Source organism: Cotesia typhae, unplaced genomic scaffold, assembly GCF_013202065.1.
Source record: "Cotesia typhae breed Kobodo isofemale line unplaced genomic scaffold, CoteBio_Ctyphae scaffold_45, whole genome shotgun sequence".
NCBI lineage: Eukaryota > Metazoa > Arthropoda > Insecta > Hymenoptera > Braconidae > Cotesia > Cotesia typhae.
The window spans coordinates 3,084,290-3,099,868 of NW_027423777.1; the positions used below are offsets into that span (position 1 = coordinate 3,084,290).

The 15,579-nt window shown below is 23.9% G+C and overlaps 4 protein-coding genes across 4 annotated transcripts; 2 read left to right on the top strand and 2 right to left on the bottom strand.

The window, feature by feature from the left end:
* Positions 1 to 242: 242 nt before the first annotated feature.
* Prosbeta5 (Proteasome beta5 subunit) lies at positions 243 to 2,261 on the top strand. Its single transcript, XM_074257564.1, has 4 exons — positions 243 to 415; positions 506 to 662; positions 1,387 to 1,833; positions 2,092 to 2,261. Exons 1-4 carry the CDS (start codon positions 272 to 274, stop codon positions 2,187 to 2,189), a joined length of 846 nt encoding a protein of 281 aa, XP_074113665.1. The 5' UTR covers positions 243 to 271; the 3' UTR covers positions 2,190 to 2,261.
* Positions 2,262 to 3,397: 1,136 nt separating this feature from the next.
* On the top strand, positions 3,398 to 7,236 carry LOC141536813 (ribosome assembly protein METTL17, mitochondrial). The gene is made up of 9 exons (XM_074257562.1): positions 3,398 to 3,625; positions 4,024 to 4,195; positions 4,277 to 4,673; positions 5,345 to 5,498; positions 5,593 to 5,733; positions 5,793 to 5,879; positions 5,958 to 6,099; positions 6,692 to 6,830; positions 6,893 to 7,236. Exons 1-9 carry the CDS (start codon positions 3,569 to 3,571, stop codon positions 7,086 to 7,088), a joined length of 1,485 nt encoding a protein of 494 aa, XP_074113663.1. The 5' UTR covers positions 3,398 to 3,568; the 3' UTR covers positions 7,089 to 7,236.
* Positions 7,071 to 11,688, bottom strand: Metrs (methionyl-tRNA synthetase 1). The gene is made up of 5 exons (XM_074257561.1): positions 11,540 to 11,688; positions 9,783 to 10,505; positions 8,479 to 9,077; positions 7,986 to 8,222; positions 7,071 to 7,560 (listed from the first exon to the last, which is right to left on the bottom strand). Exons 1-5 carry the CDS (start codon positions 11,561 to 11,563, stop codon positions 7,209 to 7,211), a joined length of 1,935 nt encoding a protein of 644 aa, XP_074113662.1. The 5' UTR covers positions 11,564 to 11,688; the 3' UTR covers positions 7,071 to 7,208.
* Positions 11,689 to 12,299: 611 nt separating this feature from the next.
* On the bottom strand, positions 12,300 to 14,932 carry LOC141537036 (uncharacterized; the record flags this gene model as incomplete). Its single annotated transcript, XM_074257875.1, has 7 exons — positions 12,300 to 12,766; positions 12,847 to 13,067; positions 13,135 to 13,293; positions 14,037 to 14,145; positions 14,231 to 14,377; positions 14,449 to 14,652; positions 14,864 to 14,932. Coding segments are annotated over 7 exons (1,212 nt in total), but the record flags the coding sequence as incomplete, so codon positions are not given.
* Between the last annotated feature and the right edge of the window lie 647 nt (positions 14,933 to 15,579).

Here is a 15,579-nt window from a genome sequence, read left to right on the forward strand (position 1 = left end):
TAAAAATTTTATAATAATTGCATTATTATAAAAAAAATTTAATTAAAAAATTCCACATATGAAAATTAAAAAAAATTAAATTAAAATTCTTAAAAAAAATTAATAAAATTTTTTTTTTTATTAAAAATAAAAATTGAGAAGAAAACTACATAAGTACATATAGATAATAAAATTTTCTATATTACCAACAATTAGGTATAGTCCAGGTTAGGATTGATTAAAAGATATTAAAGTCATAATCATATCGTGACTTGACTAGTACACAACAAAAATGGCCCTCGTGGATGTTTGCGGTATAAATTCAATAATTAATTTAAACTCATCAAAAGAGAGCTCTAAACTTCGCAATGAGATCAATAATTATACTTTTAATTTCACAAACAACCTCTCCTTGGCTGTACCTCCGTACGCCAATGTAAGTAGTTTATATTTTATTTTATAAATTTGCAGCATCATCATCCACCAGCACTAACCTTTTTTCATTCAAAATAAAAATTTTTAACAGCCAGCAGAAAGCCTTGGAGCACTTGCAAACACTCCTGATGACTCCGGAAGAGCAATTAAAATAAAATTCGACCATGGAACCACCACCCTGGGATTTATGTACCAAGGCGGTGTCGTTTTGGCAGTTGATTCACGTGCTACTGGTGGTCAATTTATTGGTAAGTTACAAAAAATTTTATAAAAATTTTGACAATTAAATTCTATAAAAATTTATGACATTAAAGGTAGCAGTCACTAAAAAATTTTTAAATTTTATTTAACAAAAAAATTATTTTTAAAAAATCGTATTTTTAATTTTTTAAAATGTCTAAATGTCAACTTTATTTGCCATAATTTATTTGTTAAAAAAAAATTCTAAAAATTATTAAATATCTACTAAATTTATTTTCATTAAAAATTTGAATTATTCAATTCTATAAAAAATTTTTACAATAAAATTTTATGAAAACTTTTATGATACAAAAATTAACAGACAATTGTCAATTTTATTGGATTTTTATAACAAATAAATTATTATAAAAAAATTAAATTAAATTAAAGTGCAAATTTTTAAAAAATATTTTTTTTTATTATTAATTTGTCATAATAATTAAAAAAAATGGCAGATGTCTGCTGACTTCAGTATTACAATTTTATTCTAATAAAATTCTATTAAAATTTTCACAATTTAATTTTACTAAAAATTTTCACAGTACAATTTTATAAAAATTCTTACATTTAAATTTTATAAAAAAATTTTTACAGATAAATTCTATTAAAATTTTCATAATACAATTTTATTATAAATTTTTTCAATAAAATTCTATAAAAAATTTTTTTTTAATTTTCTAAAATCTAAAATAAAATAAAATAAATTAATAAAAATAAAAATAATAAACTTAGGCTCACAAAGTATGAAGAAAATCGTCGAAATAAACGACTACCTGCTGGGCACACTCGCCGGTGGAGCTGCTGATTGTGTATACTGGGACCGTGTCCTGGCAAAGCAATGCCGCCTCTACGAGCTAAGGAACCGCGAGCGCATCTCCGTAGCAGCTGCCAGCAAGCTCATGTCCAACATGGTCTACGACTACAAGGGAATGGGTCTGTCTATGGGAATGATGATCGCAGGGTGGGACAAGCGTGGCCCAGGTCTTTACTACGTCGACTCAGAAGGTACTAGAACCACCGGAAAAGTCTTCAGTGTTGGGTCTGGTTCTGTGTTCGCTTTTGGAGTTCTCGACTCCGGGTACCGCTGGGACTTGACTGATGAAGAAGCTTATGATCTTGGTAGACGGTCTATTTATCACGCTACTCATCGTGATGCTTATTCCGGAGGAATTGTTCGAGGTACTTTCGTTATTTATTTATTATATTCTTTAAATAATATTTTTATTTATAATTCTTTATATTATTATTTATTTTTTTTTTTTTTTTGTTAAAATAATTTATTATAAAATTTTTATTTTTAAATAATTTTTTCAAAATTTTAACAATTTAATAAATTAAAAAAAAAATTTAACTGAATTTACAATTTTTTTTTCTTGTAAAAAAATTATAATTATTGTTATTATATGTTAATATTAATAAATTATTAATTATTTATAGTCTACCACATGAAAGAAACTGGCTGGGTCCGAATTTCCGACGACGACTGCAAGGATCTTCATTACATGTACCAAGAAGAAAAGAAAAATGCTGCTTAATTAATTAATTTCACTTTATTGTATTTTTTAATCATACTTATTAAATAATTAATAAAGAACTTCTTTATTATACTTAGTCTTCAATATCATAACTTATTTAAACCCGTACACAATTTATTAAAAGTAAATTTACACGGAATAATTCCAATTTTTTAATTTATTTCCTTGTCTTCTTCTTTTAGAAGTTTCAACAGATTTTTTGTGTTAGCCATACTTTGCTGAAGACCCTTCAAATTCTTGTCCGCTTCATGCGCAAGCTGTGTAATTTCAACCAAGTTCTGCAATAATAAATAGAATACATTTTTTTTTTTATAAATTTATTTTAAATAAATGAAAAAAAATATTTACCGTTTTAACTGATTTGAAAAGCATTTCTGTTTTTTCAGCAGAGTATTCAGATTTTTCATTAGTTCCATTCGGTGATTCGTTTTCCATTTTTAAAAAAATTTATTATTTTATCTGTAAAAAAATATTCATTTTTATATTCTTCTTTTATTTGAACAATTTTATAAAGCTTATATAACAGATTTTTTTTTAATTAATTTTTAAACAATATAAATTACAAAAATTTTCATGAAAATTAATTTCGCAGATATTTAATAATTTTTTGTAACAAATAAATTATGGCAAAAAAAAATTGACATTTAGAAATTAAAAAAAAAAAAAAAAACTACAAATGCAATTTTTTGGAGCAAATTTATTTGTTAAAAAAAATTTTTAAATTGTCAAGTGACAGCTAACTTTAATGTCATAAAATTTTCAGATGTCAGCTAATTTAATTTTCATTATAATTTTTATTTTTTTGACACTTCAAATTTTTTTTTTTTTTTTTATTTTAACATCTTTATAAAAATTTAATGATTAAAAATTTTTTATTATTATTATTATTATTATTATTATTATTTTAATATTAATGTCCAATTTTTGTAATAATTTGTTTAAAAAAAAAATCTGTCAAATGTTTGTCATTTTTAACATTTAATTAAAAAAAAAAACTTCAATAAACTTACAATTATTCAATTTTAAAAAACAAACAATTTAATTAACAATTAAAATAATTAATTATTTATCAATAAAACAAACAATAATTATTTTTTGCAAGTACTGAGAAAATTTTAATGACTTTTTTTTTTAAACTAGTTTTTTGTATAATTTTTAGGTTAGAATCGCACATGGTGTTTTTAGTGAATACAAACGCAACCGGAGCAAGTTAATAAATTGAAAAGTGAATTTTAATAAATAAAAATAAATTGCATTTTTAAAAAAAACTGACAAGTTAATTATTTTTTATATTGTAATTACAATTATAATTACTGTCAATGATAATTTAAATAATTATCTGTTGATAATTACAAGGAATATATTTTACTGAATTATTTATGTTTATAAAAATGTTTAAAAAAATTAACTTACCTTTTAAATTGCAGTCACGCCAGGTAATTATTAATTATTTATAAAAAAAAAAAAAAACTATAATTAAATATTTTTTTTATTTTAATTATAAAAAAAAAAAATTTAATAAATTCACTCATAATTTTTTTTTAATTTTTAAATGTTAAATTTTTTTTATTAAATTTTTGTTATAAAAATTAAAAAAAAAAAAAAATTGACAGATTTTAATTTTTTCTAAAAAATTGCAATTTTAATTTATTAAAATTTCTACAAGTCAATTTTTTTAATAATTTTTTTTTTTTTGCTATAATTTATTTGTTAAAGAAATTTTCTGGATTTATTTAAAAAATAAATTAAGTGTAATAAAATATTTTTATGTACTTTTTAATATTTCAGTAATAGAAATAGTAGAAATAACAATTAATTTGAATTTTAATTTCAGTACGCAACAAATGCTGCAAGAAAAATATCACCAGAAGTAAAATTAAATGAAGAAATAAATAATTTATTAAAAGAAGATAAATTAAAACCTCGAAAGCAGCCGGGTGTTGTATTAAGAACAGTCGTTGAACTTCCAAAATGGTTAATCAAAGCTATGAAGCGCGCTTTGGACGGTAAGAGATTATAATGAAGATTAATATTTAATTTTTTCATTGTGATTCTTATTAAACAACTGTAAAAAAATTTTTAATTAGAACACCCGAGGAAAACTGTAGTGCAGGATGCAGTAGATCTGTACCGGCACCTGAATGGGCGCCATCCGCCACCAGAGCAGGAGCTGATAAACCAGAAGTACGCTGAAGAAAGCAAAAAACTGGCCGAAAGTGGCAAATATATTTCGCTGGAAAGCCAGGATGATGAAATAGTTCAGGAGCAACTGCATAAGGACACTCTTAAACTTTTGAAGAAAAAAGTTCATCCTTGGGCTCCGATTCAGTATGATAAGTACCGAGCGCTGATGTACATGATCGCTCGTGGAGCTCATGATTATGCTATTATGTATAAAATACTTAACGAAATTCAAACGCGGGATCCTGGATTCAAACCTGAAAGTTTGATGGATTTTGGGTCTGGAGTTGGTTCTGTTTCTTGGTAATTATTTTTATTTATTTATTTATTCATCAATTTATTATTATCAATTTTTATAATCTTCTATTATTATGAAGTTTAGCTTGAAAACATTTGCTCCATAGTTTTTTCATAATTTTAATTAAAAAAAAAAAAAAATGTAAATTAATTTTTGATAGTTCAATAATTTTTTAAAAGTTTAAAAATAATTATTTAATGAAGTAAAATTTTATTCATTTATAGTTCACAAGTCACGGCAGTTACATATAGTGACTACAAGGCTGCTAATTATTATTATTAGTTTTGTATTATTATAATTATTTATAATCTTCTCTTGTTAAAATAATTTTATAAAATTTTTTACTTCGTTAAAAAGATTTTTTTTTTTTTTTTTTTTCATTTTTATAAATATTTTTGTCATGTTAAAAAAATTTTATGAAGTTCATATTGAAAAAATTTAATTTAGATTTTTATCTGAACATTTTTAAATAATTTAAAATTAAAATTTTCAACTAAAAAAATAAAAAGTGATTTTTATCAATCTTCTTACTAAAGAATATAATAATTAATTATTTTTTCAAATTTTAATATTATTTCTACATTAATTTAAAAAATACAAAAAAAATTTTATAATTTTATATTCTTCTCTTGTAAAAAAATTGAATGTTATTTTATTTTATTTTATTTTATTTCAGGGTAGCTTCTCAATTTTGGCAAAAATCATTACGCGAATACATGTGTGTTGACGCTTCAGAAAATATGTGCGATTTAGCAGAATGGATTGCCAAATTAGCAGAGCCCAAAATTCGGAATATTTTTTTTAAACAGTATCTACCTGTCACAAATGAAGTAAATATTAATTTAAATTTAAATTACTAATCCATATCAAAATTAATTAGCAATTAATATAAATTACAAATTAAATGATTTAATAAATTAACAGACATATGATATCGTGGTTTGTGCATTCACTCTCATGGAATTGTCAGACAGAAAAACTCGCATTGAAACTATCTTAAATTTATGGCGAAAAACTGACAAGTATCTAGTTATTGTCGACCAGGGAACTAACGCTGGCTTCAAGGTATTTTTTTTTAATTAAAATATTAAATAATACATTGCTGAAGAATAAATATTTTACAGTTGATTAATGAAGCCAGAGATTTTGTAACTAATATGATCAACACTCACAAAAAGCGAGAATTGTACGAAGCTTTTGTTTTTTCACCCGTAAGTTTAAAAAAAATTTTTTTTTTAAATAATATACATTATAAATTATTAATGAATAATTATTTATTAATTTTTTAGTGTCCCCATGAATTAAAATGTCCAAGGTATGATGATGGAACACAGACACCTTGTAATTTTGAAGTTAGATTTTTCCCATTGCAATTCAAGAGAGGTCATATGATTTTCTCTGAACGATATTCGTATGTCATTTTTAAAAAAGGTAATTTTTTATTTTAAAAAATTTTTTATCGAATTTGTTAATTATTATTAACGTTTTAAACGTTAGTTATTATCTAAGTCTTATATACTCAGATTTTAGAATTCTAATTGCGAGAACTGTAGCCACCTAGCGGAATTTTTAGAAACTATTTTTTTTTTAATTTATTTTGGATTATTAAATTTATTTCTTTAAGCACTGATTGAAAAATTTATTAATTATTAATTTTAATTTGTTTTTAAACTATTTTTTCATTTTTTAAAAAATAAAAATTTTTTTTAATTATGAATAAAAATTTTTTAAGACAGCAAATATTTATTAATAATTATTAAAACTAATATGAATCTCTAGAAATTTATAATGAACTTAAATACTCAGATTTTAAAATTCTAACTGCGAGAACGGTAGCCACCTAACGAAATTTTTAGAAACCAATTTTTTTTTTTTTTTTTTTTTTTATTATTAAATTTATTTCTTAAGAAAGTGATTGAAAAATTTATTAATTGTTAAGAATAAATAAACAATTAATTGTTTATTAATTGTTTATTAAATATTAAAAAAATTTTCTATTGATACAAATTATTTTTATTTTTAGGATCCAGTCGTGAAGATAATGACAAATGGCCAAGAGTTGTAAGAGAAACAATAACGCATTCCGGGATGGCAATTTGTCGCATGTGTACTTCTGAAGGAAAACTACAAGAAATAATTTTCTCAAAAGGAAAACACGAAAAGTAATTTTATATTTTTATTTATTTATTTTTATAAAAAAATTTTAATAATTATTTATTTTCAGGTTTTTGTTTCGCTGTGCAAGATCAAGTTTGTGGGGTGATCGCTTGCCAATTGAGATAAATAATCCTAGTGAAGCCAAAGGTGAAGAAATAATGGAAAATGAAGCTACTAAAGAAGTAACTAATGATGAAAATGAAGATGACGAAGAAACAAATGACAAAGACGAAAAAAAAAAAATATTTAAATTTATAATTTAAAATGTCTATTGTAAATATTCCCCTTTTATAAATAAAATAATAAATAATTACAGCCAAGAAAAAAAATTTAGAGTGTAAAAAATTACAAAATTTGTATTATTTGTATTTTGATTGAAAAAATTACAAGCTGGCTATAGACTTTTGTAAATCAGCGATTTCATCCTTGTTTTTCTTACTCTGCTTTTGAGTCTTTTTATTTTTCTTCGGTTTTTCTTCTTTTACTCCGCCGAACTTCTCGCGGAGAGCCTGGATCTCCTTGTCAGTTATTCTGGCAAACAGCGGCGAAGATTTGCCGATTTTGTGACCTGGTTCCAGCAAAATTGTCACCGTGTCGGGGATGAAGCCGTAGTGGTCCTCAAGTCCTAATTGAGCTCGAAGAGATAATGATATTGCGGGCATGAATGGACCAATTAGGGATGACAACAGGCAACTTAAGTTGCAGCAAATTCCGGATACCATTCCTGCGATTTTTCTGGAAAAATTAATATTAATAAAAAAATTTTTTTAAAAGAAAATATAAAATTGTTAATTTAGAAAAAAATTTTTTTTTTAATTGAAAAATTATCAAAATTTGGAAAAATTAAATAAGATTTTTTTAAAGTAAAAAATTTTTCAAATAAAATAATTATTGAAAATTAAAATTATAAAAAAAAATTCGGTAAAAAATCTTATGAATTTTTTTTTTTTAAATTTGTTGAGCTTGATAAAATTATTTTGCCAAAAATATAAAAATAAATAATTTGAAAATTTAGAAAAAATAAAATTATTCAATAGTAAAAAATTTTTTGATCCCAAAAAAAAATTTCCCTGACAATTAATACCAAACAGACAGAATTTATTAATAAAATTATAAATAGGGGGCTTTTTCCTTACAAAGCTTAATAAAAATAAACTTACTTATCATTATCATCTCCTTTAATTTTAGCCCAAGGTTGCTGCGCTTGTAGATACTGATTACCAAGCTTCGATATTAACAAAATTAATTTTAAGCTGTCACGTAATTTAGCTTGCTCCATCAATAAATTATACTGTGTCAATTCACGCTGTACACATGCTAACAAATTATATTCTTCATCACGAAGTTCCATCTCTTGGATTATTCCTTCGTAATTTTTTTCAGCGAATGCAAGAGATCTGTAATAATAATACAAATAATTATAATTAACAATTATAAAAAATTTTTTTAAATTAAATAACAAAATTATCACTAATTTCAAAAAATTTTTATTAAAATTAATTTCAAATTTGAAAAAAAAATTTTTTTTATTATTTCTATGTATTTGAAGTAAAAATACGTAATTATAATTTTTTCGTGCATTGATATCAATTAAAAAAAAAAATTAAAAAAAAATTTTTTTTTAAATAAAAAAAAAAAAATGAACCAACAAACCTATTTACAAAGTTGCCAAAATTATTAAGCAATTCACTGTTAGTCTTAGTCGCCAAGTCAGTCCAATTAAAATTAGTATCCTGACCCTCCGGGCGAACATAAGCAAGATAAAACCTCCAGACATCAGCAGGAATTCCAGTTTCCTTGGCATCGGTACCAAAGACTCCAACTCCGCGAGACTTGGAGAACTTGGTGTCCTCGTAATTAAGATACTCTACAGCCATGATACTCTTCACCAAGACATGACCTTGATTAGCCGCGAGCAGGGACGCGGGGAACATTATCGCGTGGAACGGAACATTGTCTTTGGCCATGAACTGGTACAGCGAGACGTCCATCTCCGGCTGAGGACGCCACCACTGCTCGTAGTCCTCGTGGTAGTTCTTTGAGATACTGAGGTACCCAAGAGGTGCGTCGAACCACACGTAGAACACCTTGTCTTCGTAGCCTTCCAGCGGAACGGGGATTCCCCATTTAATGTCCCGGGTAATGCATCGCGGCTTCAAGCCATCCCGGAGCCACGGTTTTGTTACTGATCTTGCTACGCCTGACCAGTTTGCTTCTGCTGATGAAACGTACTCCTTTATCTTCGGCTCGATCTGGAATTTTTTTATTTATTAATAATAGCCGACATTTAAAAAATTTTTTTATTTTTTTGGAAAATAAAATTGCGTGTAAAAAAATATTTAAAAAAAATTGCACGTCTAATTTTTTAAATTTTTTACATGTGAAATTTTTTTAATAAAAAAAAATCATAAATTGCGCGCAATTTTTTATTATGATTAAATATTTTGTTTTTTAAATAAATTGAGAAAAAAAATCCTTGTAAAATAATAATTAATTAATTTTTAAGTAAATAATACTAATAAAACTAATAATTTTTTTTTTTTAAATATTATATATATAATACTAATAATTTAAAATTATAAAGTAAACAAAAATTGATTTAATTTAATTTAATTGAAATTTTGTTACTTTTTTACTTTACATAACCAAATGTAATTATTGTAAATATAATTTATAAAGCCGATTGGCGTTTGAATAAATAAATAAATAAATCAATAAAAAAAAAAAAATAAATAAATAAATAATTGAACTATCAAGCAGTTTTTAATCCGATTAATTATCGAGTTTGGCTTGTTTGAAGTTACTTATATAATTTATTGTCTTGCATTATATTATTATATTTCTATTTTATTATTTAATTATGCTATGTAATTATTACTCATTAATTATTTCTAAAATTTCTAATATTGCCATCCTGCAAAATTAAATTAAAAAATAAAAATAAAAAATAAAATCACCTTGGGAAGATCCAAAAAGAAATGCTCGGAAGTTTTAACAACCGGAGTCTGATTGCACAGCTTGCACCTAGGATTAATCAGCTCAGTAGCATTGATCAAGTGACCACAACCATCGCACTGATCACCACGAGCATCCTCGTACTTACAATCAGGACAAATTCCCTCAACAAATCTGTCCGCCAGGAATTTTTCGCAACCTTCGCACCGTAACTGATCAACGGTGTCCGTGAAAATATACCCCTGTTCCTTGACCCGCAGGAAAAACTGCTGAACGACCTCGGTCTGTTCCTTGGTAGAAGTCCTCCCAAATCTGTCAAAGGCGATGTTGAACCAGCGGTAGACCTCGTCGTGAATAGTAAAGTACTTATCACAAATTTCCTGGCAGGTCATCTTCTCCTCGAAGGCCTTGGCTTCTGTCGCGGTTCCATACTCGTCAGTTCCTGACACGTACAGGGTGTTGTAATTCTTCTGGCGACAGAACCGCGCAAATATGTCAGCTGACAGCACACATCCGATTATGTTTCCCAGGTGAGGAACGTTGTTCACGTACGGCAGCGCAGAGGTGATCAAGATGTTTCGCTCGCCTTTTTTAGGCAGCACCGGGTACTCTGATTTCTTGGAAGTCAGCTGTGTCTTATTAAGCCAGCTTGATTTTACTGCTTGCAATTCTTCTTTTGTTACTGACTCTTCTTCTTTTTCTTTCAGGTTGTTTTCCTCGGGGACCTTTAAAAATTTTTTTTTTAATTAGTTTTATTTAATAATAATAAAGTTAGTTAACCGACATTTTTAATTTTTAATTTTTCTTAATTAATTAAATAAAAATCAAAAAATAATTATTAAAAATTGTACTTGTAATTTTTCAAATTATTTTATTGAAAATAAATTTAATGAAATTAAAGTTAGCTGTCACTTGACAATTTTATAATTTTTTTTTAACAAATAAATTTGCTCTAAAAAATTTTTTTTTGCCATAATTTATTTGTTATTTTTTTATTTTATTTAACAAAAAAATTATTTTTTAAAATTTGCATTTTTTAATTTTTTAAATTTCTAAATGTCAATTTTTTCTTGACACAATTTATTTGTTAAAACAATTCTTAAAATTATTAAATTTCATTAATAATTGTAATAAATTTTTTTTAACAAATAAATTTTTGCAAAATAATTAATAAAAAAATTGACAGAAATTTTAAATGTAATTTTTTAATTTTTTTTTTTTATTTTTTCAATTATAACAAAAAAATATTTTTTAAACATTCCATGTGTAATTTTTAAAATTAATTTTTTCGATAAAAAAAATTCTAAAAATTTTTAAATGTCGGAAAACTTAATTGTCATGACTTTTTTATGACATTAAAATTAACAGTCACTTGAAAATTTTTCAATTTTATATAAAAAAAAAAAAGTATATTTAAAAATTGGATTTTTTTTTTTTTAATTTCAACATTTTTTTTTTTTTTTTTTTTTTTCTTATAAAATTCTTAAAATTATTAAATATATGCTAAATTTCATGTTTTTTAAAAATAAAATTTTTTTATTTTTTTATAAAATTTTTATCAATAAAAAAAGTTGAAAAAAATAAATTTGACGTAAAAAATTTTTTAAATTCCAAGTATAATTTTTTTTACTTATTTTTATTGATTAAAAAAATAAAAAATTGTTAAATGTCTGCTAATTTTATTAGAATTCCATTATTTGTTGGTTAGTTTTGAAAATTTTTTATCTAAAATGTAAAATAGAAAAATTAAAGTACTTACGCTAACTGGTTTTGAATTTTCCATTGTTAAAATTATTATTATTGTTTTTTTTTTTATGTTAAATAAATATTTTTGAACCGGTAAAATCTGACAGATTGTACTGTGTTCTAATAATAAGTACGTGTGATGCCAATGCGGTGATCTGTGATGGTTATGTCCGATGTGATCATCTGCTGGTGTGTGGGTGTTCATTTTGAGAAAGAAAAATGATGAAATTTAAAAAAAAATTTGATAATTTCATTATTTTTATTATTTAATAAATATTTTAAAATTTTAGATTTTATTTTTTTTTAATTTATCTGTCTTTACAATTGTTTTAATTTTTTCATAACAAATAAATTATAGAAAAAAAAATTATTAAAAAAATGGACTTGTAGAAATTTTAATAATAAATTAAAAATGCAATTTTTTAAAAATAATTTTTTTTTTTGTTAAAGAAGTTTAAAAAATTGTCACGTGACAGCTAATTTAAATGTCATAAAATTAAAAAAATTTCTTAATTAATAAATTATAGCAAGAAAAATTTATTTAGAAAAATTATAATGCTAAAGGCATGAATAAATAAAAATGTTTTATTAAAGCCTTTTTTAATATTTTTAAATATAAAATTAATTAATTATTTTTGGAATTATATTAATTTTATCAATATAATTAAGTTGCTAGCAATAATATTAATACTAATAACAAAAATACTTAATATTATGCAAAAAAAAAAAAATTAATTTTTGTTTTCACAATTAAAAAAAAAAAAAAAATAATTTATAACTTAAGTTTGTAATTAATATAAAAAACATATCATTTCAGGTTTACAATTAATGAGAATAAAAATTCTAAATTTTTTGAAAACTAATTCCAGCAAGATTGACAGATAAAAAATCACGAGTACTTCAATCTTATGTTAATAATTAATAAATTATAAAAATATCAACTATCGCCGGATTCAGAGACTGGGTTTGACTTTTTTTTACAAATACACTCGTCATTTTTATCATTATTATCATCTTCAATTTTTTTTTTTTCAGAAATCTCTTCAACTTTATTTAAAGCTTTTTGACTTTCTTCGCTATTTTCCAGCGACACAGTCGAAGATTCTATCACATTTATCTTCACTGGACCTTGGATGGAATTCGTCGACGTACCGGGTGCTGGAGTAGACTTTACGTCAACGGACGTAGAGTTTTCGTCGGTGTTTTTAATAGCGATCTCGTGAATATGTCCTCCGTGCAACTAAAAAAGAAATAATAATTTTTTTATTTTTTTAAGCAGCAGAATTTAAATTATTAAAATAAAATAATTAATTTCAATACGTTGAAGTTATAAATAGGTTGTATAGGTTGTCTATCCGTACTAAGTAAGTTCCTATCTCTCCTTGAATCCGTGGCTCTGCGGATAGAAAAAATAGAAAATGGACCGAACCCCCAGGACAGAGTACCGCCCGCTAGGACAATTAGTATCATGATGAATATTATTATTATTCCTATTATTAAAAGTGGAGCTACTATTATCTGGACTGGGAACCACAGGTGTCCTGAAAAATTAATTTTATTTTTAATATTTTGTTCAGTAAAAATTGATAATTAATTTTTAATACTTACTGGTAGAATTATTTACAAAATCACCCAGTGCGTTACCAATCATACTGGCTGGTGTCATTACACAGGTAGCAATCATGTGCGACATTGCTTGCGCTGGAGTTACTTGCAGGAATGGATTTTCCATCATTCCTTCGTAGTATTTTTTGCATTCTTCGCCAGCTAAAAATTTTATTAATTTTTTAAAGAAAAATTTTATTAATTTTTTAGAAAAAAATTTTAAAGAAAATTTTTTTTCAATGGCTACGCAGAAAGAACAAAATTACACTGCATATCCTCCCATATTATACTCAGTGTTATCTGTAGTGAAAAAAAATTTCAGATAATATCAAATATAATCCAGATTATACTGAATTATTTTTGGATTATACTTAGTGTAATCTCCGATTTGACCAAGTAATTTTTCTGATTATACCCCGTAAAATTACACTGGATATAATCCGAAAAATATCCTGTATAATTTGAATTATACTCAGTATAATCTTGGATTATATAATTTTTTCGAAAATTATGATATTTAACTTTTTTCTTTTTTAATTTATAAATTTATAAATTTTTTTAAAAATTTGTGAAAATTTTTATAATCAATTTTTTTTATGTATTTTTCAAAAAAAAATATCTCAATAAAATCAAATAGAAATTTCATTAAAAAAAAATAAAAATTAAAATGGGAACATGAAAATATTTACCAAAAATTTTTCAACTTCAAATTATCGGAAAAATTGTGCTTAAATACTCCTTAAATATTTTTTATCCATGCATTGCATTTTTAAAAAAATGAACAATTTAAAAAAAAATTAATTGTCATAATTTTAACAAATTAAAAAAGAAAAAAGTTGGGAAGATATGCAGTGTAATGTTGTTCTTTACGTGTAGTAAAATTTATAATAAAAAAAAAAAATTACAATTCATCGCCGTCCATAATTTATCCCACCAAGTCATTTTACTTGGATTACATTGAATTGGTACTTCTCGATACTGGACTTGTTTTACTGTTAATTTTATTTCTGCTTCCTAAAATAAAAATATTAATTTTATGAACTTTTAAAATTTGACAGATTATTATAAATAAATAAATAAATAAAAATTACAAGCATACTTTTAAAAGTTGCAGCCAAGTTATAACAAAACTGACTACAAATACTGAAAGTATAAGTATTAAAATCAGCTTTAACAAATTCCATTCTGTTGTTAATATTATCCAAGATATATACAAAATTACTACTGTGACCAGCGTTACTTCTTTCTGTAAATAAATAAAATAAATAAAAAATTAAATTACAAAATTTACATTAAAAAATTTTATAAAATACTCACGTAAATAATCGCGTTAAATAACAGATCTTTTATTGACGTAAAGATGTTTTTTGTAAGACTTATCTCAGGTTCCTTGAAGATGTTAGAGATTATTGGATCGACCTCACGTATTATTAACTTCCCGAGGCTAAAGTCTTTCAATTTTCTCAGCTCTTTGGAAGTTAATTCAATTGTTATACTAGATGTCAATAAATTACCGTTTGCCTGTAGGATAAAAATAATATGTTGGAATTATTTAAATATTTTACAAGACACTAGTTTTTTTTTTTTTTTTTTTTTTTTTTTTTTTTTTTATAGTATATTATTTATTTTCTCTGACATTTATGTATCTTTTGATTAATTAAAAATAATATCATATAAAAAAAAGTTTATTTTACCTGTGTGATTTTTTTTACAGTACATAAAAATTATTTACCTCAAAAGAAGAAGCGGCAAGTAATAAATTAACAAGTTTGCGTGAAAATAATTCATCTGGTACGTCATTTTTTTAACTAAATTGTTGACATGACAATCGCATTTATTTACTGCTCTGAAATTAAAAAACTTTGATAATTTTTCTGAAATTAATTTGTTAAAAAAAATCTTCAAATTCTTTTTAATATTTAAAACAAAATTAATTATTATAAAAAAAAATTACTACATGTATAAGTTGAAAATAATTATAAGCAGAAAAAAAATTTGTGTAAAAAATAAATTATGGCAAAAAAAAATTGACATGCAAGATTTTTAAAAAATTAAAATTGCAATTATTCTAAAATAATTTTTTGGAACGACATTTTTTTGTCAAATAAAATTAAAAAATTGTTAAGTGACCGCTAACTTGAATCTCATAAAAATCGCATTTATAACTTTTTAAAATTTTTACGTCAATTTTTTTTGTCATAATTTACTTGTTAAAAAAATTCTAAAAATTATTAAATATTTGCTAAATTGATTCTCATTTTTATTATCATTGTACTTACCTATTAATTACTTGTAATTCTTTTTTTACTTCCAATTGTTGAGTATATTTATTGTAATAAATAGAGTGCGGATCTATGTAATGATCCCGACTGTAACACAAATCATAAAAATTATAAATAAAAAAAAATATTTATAATTTATTTACTACTTACTTATTTGTATTTTCTA